General features: G+C 30.0%; 2 protein-coding genes across 2 annotated transcripts; one reads left to right on the forward strand and one right to left on the reverse strand.

The window, feature by feature from the left end:
* Window positions 1–5,102: 5,102 nt before the first annotated feature.
* On the forward strand, window positions 5,103–8,272 carry LOC107476918 (arogenate dehydratase 2). Its single transcript, XM_016096865.3, has 12 exons — window positions 5,103–5,438; window positions 5,514–5,581; window positions 5,721–5,813; window positions 6,019–6,219; window positions 6,302–6,382; window positions 6,768–6,863; window positions 6,960–7,037; window positions 7,173–7,262; window positions 7,360–7,427; window positions 7,572–7,653; window positions 7,734–7,809; window positions 7,932–8,272. The coding sequence occupies exons 1-11, from the start codon at window positions 5,246–5,248 to the stop codon at window positions 7,791–7,793; spliced, it is 1,110 nt and encodes a 369-aa protein (XP_015952351.1). The 5' UTR covers window positions 5,103–5,245; the 3' UTR covers window positions 7,794–7,809; window positions 7,932–8,272.
* Window positions 8,273–8,918: 646 nt separating this feature from the next.
* Window positions 8,919–10,486, reverse strand: LOC107476917 (NEDD8-specific protease 1). The gene is made up of 2 exons (XM_016096863.3): window positions 10,268–10,486; window positions 8,919–9,846 (listed from the first exon to the last, which is right to left on the reverse strand). Exon 2 carries the CDS (start codon window positions 9,844–9,846, stop codon window positions 9,151–9,153), a length of 696 nt encoding a protein of 231 aa, XP_015952349.1. The 5' UTR covers window positions 10,268–10,486; the 3' UTR covers window positions 8,919–9,150.
* Window positions 10,487–10,824: the final 338 nt, after the last annotated feature.

The following is a 10,824-nucleotide window of genomic DNA, read 5'->3' on the forward strand; positions in this document are numbered from 1 at the left end:
TATGTATATTTTAAAAAAAAAAATTTGAAATGAGAGTGGAGCAAGTGTCCCCAATCCCCATTGTCCTATGTAGGTTCGTTTCTGTATATATGATGTGCCACGTGGACAAAATGATTGAATCAACTAGAGGACACGTCAAGGTTCAGTGGCCTCTCGTGTATTTGGTTGTTTGTTTTGTTGGTGCAATCCAAAGAAAAACCAAATGGTATATTATAAGGTGATTATTTAAGTAAATATTACATGATAGTCAAAATATACATATATTAAAATTATTTAATAATTATATATATGAGTATGTGATAAATGAATTTCTTATGCGATTTAATCCCTGAAATAGTGAAAGTGAACTAGGAAATGAAATCATGATTCATGATGATGGCGATGTATGTGTGAAGATGAATGAATGCAGAGAACGTGAAGGAAACAAAATAGAACGGTGTTATGATGGGTACCCGTTAATTATTCATAAATCATGGCAATTTCCAATAATCCACAAAGACTGTTTTGCTAACGTTTGTTATTTGGATTTTCCAACGTGATGAATGACCGACCAAATCACAGATTCAACTATACATGTAAAGTTGCTGTTACATTTATATGTGCTGTAATACATTATAAATTTGCTATTACATACATTAAGTCATTTACTTTGTAGAAACATTCCAAAGATAATAAGTCATATACGTTTTGCCTTATGTATTGCATGGAATAACGATAAGAGGTACCGTTATTTTTATGTGAAATTAATATTAAAAAATTATTAATTAATTTAATTTATTTAATTATATTATTATTTAATAATTTTTAATTATTAATTTTATAAAAAAAAAACAAATGAATATGAGTTTTTTTATTACAAATGGACCATTAAAGCATTTTACACCTATATTTTTTATAATCATGAGTTTTCAATATATTTGTCGTAAATATTCTTGGAATGAAATGCGCATTCTAATTTGTTTGAAGCGATTTTCATATAGATATATCAAGTTTTTTTTAAAAATAATTTTAGTCAAAACAAGCTTAAAAAAATAAAATAAAAAATTGTGAAAAAATAAGAAAAGAAAATATAAAGAATTGGCTCTAATATCATAATAAAATTGTAAAAGAATAAAAAAAATAAAAATTTATTATTGTATATTGTTGTATTATATTATAGAAGGACAAAATTACCTATTTATATTAATTACTAAATTGATTTTAAATTTTAAAATAAATTAAAATAATCAGAATTTTTAAATGATTCTGTTAAAGAGATAAACATAACTAACTCAAAAGAAAAATAAGCATAATAAATTAGAGGTCACTCTGATAAAGATGTTTAAAATGTTTTTTTAAAGATATTTTTTTATAATTAAAATTTAACACATATAACCAATTAAATCGTGTTATTTTTGTTAAAATGAGGCCAAACAAATTAATTTGACCGAGAAAGAGTGAATCAAATTTTGAAACAATTTAAATTAATAATTTTTTTATAAAAAATGACTACAATACCCATATTATAAAAAATGACTAAAATACTCTTATTATATATATTAATTTTGATAATCCTAAATTCTAGCTTTTTTCTTTTCCTAGTTTAAAATTAAATTTATTAATTTTTTGACTAAATTGATTTGTTCGGTCTAATTTTAATAAAAATAACAGTTTAATTAATTATATATGTTAAATTTTAATTTTTAAAAAATATATTTAAAAAAAGACGTTTTTGACATCTTTATTTGAGTGGCTCCCTAATAAATTTTGTTTTATAAAAAATTATGTTAACAAATAAAAATAAAATAAAAATTTAATAAGGCTAAAATATTTATCCATTGAATGCATTACCTCTTGAGTCAAAGGTCAAAAGGAAAATGGTTAAGTAAGGAAACAAAAAAGGACTATTGTTCATACTTCATAATTATTTAAATTCGTTCCTAAATAAACCATACGTGGTCGTGAATAATGCGGTCAATAATTGCATGCACCAATAGCTTCATCTTAGTGGACGATGATAACATACGAAGAATATGGATTGTTAATTGTTGATGATAGATACCAAATATATTTTATTTTTGATAAAGTCTCCTATAAAATGGAATTTGTATGTACCTTTGTCGGTCCTAGTTGTTGTCAAGTATTTTGATTTCAATTTGGGATTGTTCATTTTTCGCCACAGTTCAAATATTGTGAGCTAAGCATGCGTGTCTTGTCCATTTAGTAACAGTATTATTAGTCTATTAATGACATAATTTAGAATTTAAACAAAATGTTAATGGAATATATATGTCTATTGACATGCGTGCATACAAAACATAATTAACACGCATCTTTATCAAATCGTTTTCAAAAATCTCGATTCTGATTCTCTTGATCCTCCACTTTGTTTGTTATCTATGAGGTTTTCTTAAAATATAGTATAACAAAGTCCTATGTTGGATTATCTTCTAACCAAGATAAACATTTGGGCTATTATTACTAGTTTGACACTTACAGTGATTGTGTTTAGTTTGGGACATTGTAGTCAAGTTGTGTTATAATACATGTTTAAAAAATGATTAAAGGTATGTTATCCGTGTTTTAAAAGATAATAATCTAAAAGCATGTTATCTATATATATATATTTTTTAGCAAAATTGTTATTCTTACGTCGAAATTAGTCACTAAAATTAGTCACTAATTTATTTGTATATAAATATATGTATAATTTATTTTTTTAATGTGTATTTATATTCTAATATATATTTTATATTAGTGACTAATTTTATTAATTAATTTTAATATAAATGTAGCATATTTTTTTTTTGTTGACTGTGTTATCCCTATATTTGTGCCAATAGGATCTGAGTTGGATTCATTCAAATATAAATTAGATATTGGGTATAGTAGCATTAAATGTAAACAATTTTTTTTAGAGTTACTCTTGAGACACTAACATAAAAAGTTTTAACGTTTATCTAATTATATATGTTTTTTTAAGTTATGAATTTAAAAATTAGTTAGTTTTGTTGATGTGGTCATATATGAATTGATAATTGTATAATTTTTTTATATTATTAGATGAAAATTAGTTTTTTTATCTTTAATTAAAATTTCTAAAAAATATCAATGAACTATAACTCAAATGACATAGTTTTTTTATACTTATTTGGAGATTGCGACTTCGAATCTCCCTATTTTTAAAAAAATTACTAAAAAAACGGGAATCTAAAAATATATGGCATTAGTGATTACTAATTAGTTTATTGATTGCATAGATATTATGCAAAGTGGTTACTATGAATTAACTTTTGTTCTAAACATAAGAGTTGTTTAGGGTGCAGCGGCGGAGCTTGAAGAGATTGGGGGTGGAGTTTATTACTAATATGATAATAAATAAATAACTATATAGATAGATATTATAAAATATTTAAAAAAATTCATAACTAAAAATATAACATAAATAATTATATGGATAAAAAAATTAATTTTACTACAACTAACTCTAACATTAAAATTATAAAACCTAGTTGATAATAAGAATAATAAATAATAATGAGAATAAGATTTTAATTGGTATAAATAAGCTAATAAAACTTTTAATTTGTAAAATTTTATTGAAATTCAAATTTAAAATGTTATTGTAAAATAAACAACTATACGAATAAAAAAAATAGTTTTTCTATAAATAATTTTGACAATAAAATTATAAAATTTTATTGATAATGAGAATAAGATTTTAATTTGTATGAATAAGTCAATAAAATTTTTAATTTATGAAACTTATAAAAATCTAAATCCAAAATGTTAAAGTTTAAAATTAAAAATAATTGAATAAATACAAAAAAAATGAGAGTTGATCTCACAAACTTAATATAAAAAGGTGATATTTAAACTAATTGAGCTATATTTTTGTATTAATACTATTAATTTTTTTATACAAATTTTGGAGAGATCTTCATTGTCTAAACTAAGCTCGGCTTCTGTTAGGGTGAATATGAGCTAAAGTGAATGGCTTTAGCCTTCATGTCTTGCTGTTAGGGTTAGCTAACGTGATTGATCAAAATTAGTTTATTTAGTGGGCTTGAACTTGATGTGCAACCATAGATGCATGCCATGTTCTCTTTGTGGTCTTGAGTTAGATTCATTTTCCAGTTTGGATCTTGAATTGCGTCAGGCCCAACCCAACTAACTAAATCAAGCAAGCCCTTAGATAAGGTTTGTTTCACGTCCAAAAAAGAAAAAAAGAAAAGGTTTTTTTTCCAAAGACTGTATCTAGGTGATTGGCAGTAAGAAATTCGAATTTCGAAATACACCATTTCAGTCATTTTAATACTTCTAAAAGATAAAAATAGAAGAGACTAAGAGTACTTTTTATTTGTATTTTTTAATATATTTTTTTATTTTTTTATTTTTTTTTACAAAATTTAAAAAAAATATAATTTAACATATTTTATATTAAATACAATACAAAATTTAATTTAATTTTTACTAATTTTCATTCTCAATTTTAACTGACTTAAAATTTTGCCTTGCATGTAACAATTAGTTAGAAATTAATCTTTTATATTCGAATTTTATTTTATACGTACAATAATTTATTAATTAATTATAAATATTTAAATAAAATTTAGATTTACTACATATTAATCCAATTATGATATCGTGGACAACCAAAGAAATTAGTCATTTTTTATTTTAGATATAGAGAAGAGAATATAGTAATACAACACTGTGAAAAAGAGAAATGTTTTTCATATATATGGTGTCAGCAGAAAACGGATCCTCCGTTTTGTGTTTGAAAAAAATAAAAAAAAGTTAAAAATTCTAATCGGACGGTCCAATTTGTAATTTTGAAAATAAAAAAATTTTAATGCTGAAATCGGATCGTCCGATTTTTATTTTAACAAATTAAAAAAAATAAAAAATACAAATCGGACCCTCCGATTTGTAGTTTATTTTTTTTAAATAAATCGGACCGTCCGATTTGAATAAAATACCATATACAAAAAAAATATCTAATCTTCTAATACTAATGTATTACACATGTATTTAACCAATATAAAAAAAAAATTAGCCGAAATTAGTCTTGGATGTGTTGAATTATGTGTAAATAATTTTAATACACTGAAGAAATCAATTCGTTGGAAGTGTTTAGAAATTGGACCATAATATATTCCCAAAACCGCGAAATTCTTCTTCGGAAAACTCAATCCCCAGTTTGGCTAACAAACAAAAACAGATTCCCTAGCGACCGTAAATTGTAATAATCCATCATCGTCCGATGGCGGCGTCACGGATCATATCGCATCCTCACCGTCCATTCTCTCCTCCGCCATCTCAACCCCATGCGCACTCCTCCATCACCCTCAACTTCACACTCCACCCACCAAAACGGTGCCGTTTAGCGTGCGTTCTTCGCGCCTCGCTTAAGGAGAACGATCTCAACGATAAAGCTGACCTATTTGCTCTTCCCCGTAACTCACTCACTCCATTCATTCGTTAATTCATTTTTTCTTTTTTTTTTCATTTAATTTAATTTGTTGTATTAGGGCCTTTAACTTCCACTCAGCTCTCCGATTCAGTTTCCGATGGTCCACGTCTTCAAGTTGCATATCAGGTAGTATTACTTCCATGTCTCATATTCAATTCATATATTCTTTTCAATTGAATTGTTGAGTATTGGATTTAGCATTTGCATTTTTATTTTATTTTGGTGGAGCTGTTTAATTGGGGGAATAAATTATTTTATTTTTCAGGGGGTTCCTGGTGCTTATAGTGAATCAGCAGCACAGAAGGCCTACCCAAATTGTGAAGCTGTTCCATGTCCACAATTTGAGAATGCATTTCAAGTATGATGTTGTTTTCATTTTTGCTCTTTTTTCCAAGTTTCCTCATTTGTTGCATTGGTAGGAATATGATAACATTAGAAATTGAAAGATATTCCAAATTGATTGTCATTGTAGAACTTAGTTACATAAAGAGTACTTTGATGTCGTGGATTTTTTTGACAAATTTAAGCGCAAGTTCTTGAACCACTTATTTATGTTACACTAGAAAGTTGAGAGGTGGCTTGTGGATAGAGCAGTTTTGCCAATTGAGAATTCTCTAGGAGGGAGCATCCACAGAAATTATGACCTTCTACTCAGGCACAGGTTGCATATAGTGGGAGAAGTGAAATATGCAGTTCATCATTGTCTGATGGCCAATCATGGTGTTAAACTCGAGGATCTGAAGCGTGTTCTTAGTCATCCACAGGTTTGTTTCTAAGTTTATAACTTATTATATCCTACCTTTGTTTCGACAGTCACAAACTCATCTAAGATTGGTTGTGTTTTAGGCTCTTGCACAATGTGAGCACACACTGACGAAGTGGGGATTGGTTAGGGAAGCAGTCGATGATACAGCTGGTGCTGCGCAGGTATGCATAGAATGATGGGAGCTGGTTTCTGGTATCATTCCTTGTTTTTCAGTTAAGCAACAATTGCACTTAATTTACTGAGTTTCAATTATCAAGACATTTTAGCCATTCCCACTTTTTTTGTGTGTAGGAAATATACTACTTTCCCTTTAGGCATCAGAGTATTTTATGCTTTTCATGGTTCTAGGTGTACCTTTAGTCATATAAGTTGGTCTTGATCAACTCCATGATCTACTTTTAAAATTAACCAACTTTTATCAACTTATGAAGAGTAACAACTTGAATTGATATTGAACCTTGGGTTTTAGGATGGAAAATTCGATTAAGCTGCTATTGTTGACTTTGTTATCATTGTGACTTACCCTAAGATTGTTACAAATTATAGTATATTGCCATGCATGGAGTAAAAGATGCAGGAGCGGTTGCTAGTTCTGCTGCTGCAAAGATTTATGGCTTGAATATACTTGCCCAAGACATTCAGGTCAGAACCCATGGCTGCATTGTTCTATCAAACATGATAATCATTCATGTTAATGTACATTACTAGATTTCATCTCTCACAGTTTTGTATTTTCAGGATGATTGTGATAATGTCACCCGATTTCTAATGTTAGCACGAGAACCTATAATTCCCGGTACAGATAGGCCATTTAAGGTACAGACGAAGAGAATAAATAGCTGAATTGCATTGAATGCACCATACTTCTCCTCACAACTAATTGATTTGTTATACGGCTGCCTACTTATCAAATATTGTGTATAGTTGTTGATTGTGGTGTTGAATTCTCAGACAAGCATAGTTTTTTCGTTGGAAGAGGGTCCGGGAATACTTTTCAAGGCTCTTGCGGTGTTCGCTCTGCGTCAAATCAACCTTTCAAAGGTTTGTTTTTCTTATTGGCATCAGATGCTTGTTATGGAAGTTGCAAGTTTACGTCTAAAACAATTCTGATCATGAGATTTGTTTGTTTTTCTATCAGATTGAAAGCCGTCCTTTGCGGAACATGCCGCTGCGAATGGCTGATGATAATAGCAATGGGTCACCCAAGTATGAATGCCATAACTACAGCTCCTTTTTTAATTTAAATATTTTCTTTCTTCAAATTAATTATTCCAATTCATAACTAGTACTGTATCAGTGAAAAAGGTTTTATGATTTTTGTGATGATCCTAAGTTATATTTTTTGTACAGGTATTTTGATTATCTTTTTTATGTTGATTTTGAAGCGTCAATGGCTGATCCGAGGGCACAAAATGCTCTGAGGCATCTGAATGTATGCTTTAATGCTTATGAATCATATCCACAGGATTATCTAATGAGCGGATGCTCTAAAAAACTGCTATATTTTTACAGGAGTTTGCTACGTTCTTGCGAGTTCTAGGGAGTTATCCGATGGATACTGGCACAGTGTAAATAATATCCAGAAAGGGTGAGCACCATCTATCTGAACAGTTTTCCTGGATGTTATTTTGTGGTTTGCTTTATTCGATGAATTAGGATACTTTTAATGTTATGTTTTTGCTCCATTCTGAATTTCTGATGTTGATGTAGGGTTCTTCAAATTGTTTAATCATGTTCATGAATATGCACCAAGTCTGCATTTCTTCAAACGCAGACATACACAAGCATTGGATGCACAAGCTCCTAACAGTTTTGGCGTGCCTTCCCTGGCTTTAGCATCTCTTGTTCTTAGAGATATAGTGTTAGTTTAAAGCATACCTACATGTTGGTTTAAATGCAAATATAGCTTATACTCTTTCGAACTCAATTAGTTCCTCTCAGATGTTTCAAAATGATCATGCTTGTCCATTGAAGTTACGTTAAGTATTCAGATTATCTCTAAAATGAAATGATTAAACACTAATTTGACTAGAAAAAACCTGGCTTATACACTTTTGCTGGCGAGGTTATCAAGAGGTTTCAATAGATTAAGTGCTAGTTTGGATATTTTATATTTATTTGCAATTCCCTAGCTTACTTATTAAGCAATCAACGGTTTGGAGAAATCAACTGTGTGCTAATAAACCTCGTTTACGCTTTGAAAGTTACACTTGGTGTTCTATGGTGATTTTTTGTAAAGAATTTTTGCATCAGCGAAGTTCGGGCTAAAACAACAAATCGTAGCATTTTATCATTCATATATTAGCTTGGAAAATAAAAGTTAACAGCATAATGTTCTTCATTATCCAAAACTTCAGCTAAGTACACTAATTAAAAATATAATTTATTATCATATCTTGCCCAAATGAGGGGACTCGTTAGCTTTCTGGGTAATGCATGAATGTTGGATTTTTCATTTTCATCCCAATAGGTTGCAATAGATCTAAAGAAGCTAAAATATGACATAAGAATTAGAGAAAGAAATAAACGATTATGGGACTGCGATAATTCAAAGTGGGATAGTGTTGTCTTTCTGTTACTATAATTTCTTTTTATGGCAATAAATATGACATCTAATGTTGCATATCTATAGACCGTTTGTTTTGCTTAGACAGTAACATTAATGTATGAGTTGATGAGTAAAAAGGTAAAAATGTGTTTGAACTTTGAATAGTTCTAAAACTTTAGATGTTATATTAACAACATCGATAAGCTGTTTGGAATCTTTACAGGCTATGCCAACTTACACGTTGCTTCAGACATGAAACTCATCAAAATGTGTTCTACATTATTAGTATTTACTGCTATCTCAACTCCCATTAATATGATCAAATCAAACAATTATGCAGATGTCTTCTAAATCTTGAGTTAGAGGATGCTCCACTTAGATTCAAGAGTTTTGATTTGTTGCCATTAGCTTTTTAACCAAGGTCAAGATCTCACCCCGCATCTCGGCAACCGCAATTGGAGTAACCTGTTCCTTCACATCAGGGAACCACAGCTCCGTTAAATCAATATTTTTGCAGTTTACATGCCAGTTGCATATCACTCTTGCTATGGCCATGACATACAAACCACAATCATAACCATTCTCTTGTTGGGGTGAATCAGTCCATTCCAAAAAGCTAGGTTCAGATGCCGATCCGGATTGCCCCATGTATCCACCAACAGCTCTATAGAGTTGCTTAGCAGGTGCTGAGTTCATGCCTCTGCAACTATCATGGTGAACAAACTTGTTAGCACGCCTGTAATACGCAAGTAGGCTCCAGTGAGACCCACCTTCAGCTTTACCAACATCTTCGTTATCGTTGACGGGGAATATAACCAGTTCCTTATCAGACAAATGAAGGGGCTCTATGAAATCTTTGAGAGCCTCAGCAACAGGACATTTCATGATCCAAAATGCAATGGAGGGTGGAACCAGCAGGGTATCCTGAGAGGGATAACAAGATGGAAGATAGCTGAAATACAACTCGATAACTCGATCATTAAGATAAAACGGACCGTTGAGGATGGTTAGATCATAACGCCGAAGCACAACATCGTTGTAGCTAAGAATCATCTCATCTGATGGTGATCCCTTCATCTGATGAAAATGAAAGTTCAATGTCTTAGTTAGATGAACAATCACCTACTTTGCTATTTTAAATTTTCTTGCTCTAGTTTGTGATAAAACATGCAAAACATCTTCAAACCAGTTCCCCTTCCCTCAACTTTCTTTTGCCCCCTCCAAAATCAAAACTCACAAATGGCCCACAAAGGTTTTCATTTTTCACGGATAAATGCAACAAAAGGAAATGCACAAATATCAAGTTCTTCAGATCAAAGTTGGGCACACGCTACATATTCAAGCAATCTAATTATCTAATGGAATTAGCGATTGCATAATAATAAATTAAAAAGAAAAGATCAATTTCTAAATTATCAATGATAACACAAGAAAACTCGTTTCCCAATTATTGAAAAATGAGCAAGGATTAATAACCCTAAACCTAGAAAGGACTTACAGTCAAATTGAAGAAAAGTACGGGTTGGTTGGTTATTGATTCAGGAAAAGTTGGAGTTTGATATGTAAGAACCCTCAGGAAAGCATCGATGTCAAATACTCGCACGAGTGAGTGAGTATCACTGCCTCAGAAGTAATTTGTTGTTCGACTTTTGCACACAATGGAATGCAAGTTCTCTTGGGCTCAATTCTGGTTAGTGGTTACTGTAGAAGTGTTCTATATACCATTTGATTTTTTTGTGAATATAATTTTTCAAAGGTGAATATTTTTCATGAGAAGTTCGAAGTGTACAACAAGGGATAATAGTCAAATTGGTTTAAGAAAGATCGCTTATTTTTTATTTTTATTTTTTTGATGATTTTTTTAATAAATTAATTTTTAAATAATTTTATTTAAATTATATTAGTTTTTTTGTTATTTTTTTACATTATCGTTACCACTTTTGTTTAGAGACTATTTTTATCTTCGTTCAGGTCCCATCCAATCTTTATCATATAGGTGCGGTTTAGATTTTTCACATGGCGAATTCCTAACCTTCCAGAGTCCCTTGGGTTTTT

The sequence above is a fragment of the Arachis duranensis genome, chromosome 3 (assembly GCF_000817695.3).
Source record: "Arachis duranensis cultivar V14167 chromosome 3, aradu.V14167.gnm2.J7QH, whole genome shotgun sequence".
NCBI lineage: Eukaryota > Viridiplantae > Streptophyta > Magnoliopsida > Fabales > Fabaceae > Arachis > Arachis duranensis.

Bases quoted from the DNA above. Each gene is read 5' to 3' on its own strand.
- LOC107476917 (XM_016096863.3), bottom strand. From the start codon at position 9,846: ATGAAGGGATCACCATCAGATGAGATGATTCTTAGCTACAACGATGTT.
- LOC107476918 (XM_016096865.3), top strand. From the start codon at position 5,246: ATGGCGGCGTCACGGATCATATCGCATCCTCACCGTCCATTCTCTCCT. The intron at 5,582-5,720 runs GTAGTATTACTT...TTTATTTTTCAG, and splicing joins GTCTTCAAGTTGCATATCAG to GGGGTTCCTGGTGCTTATAG. The intron at 7,428-7,571 runs GTATGAATGCCA...TTTTTTGTACAG, and splicing joins AATAGCAATGGGTCACCCAA to GTATTTTGATTATCTTTTTT.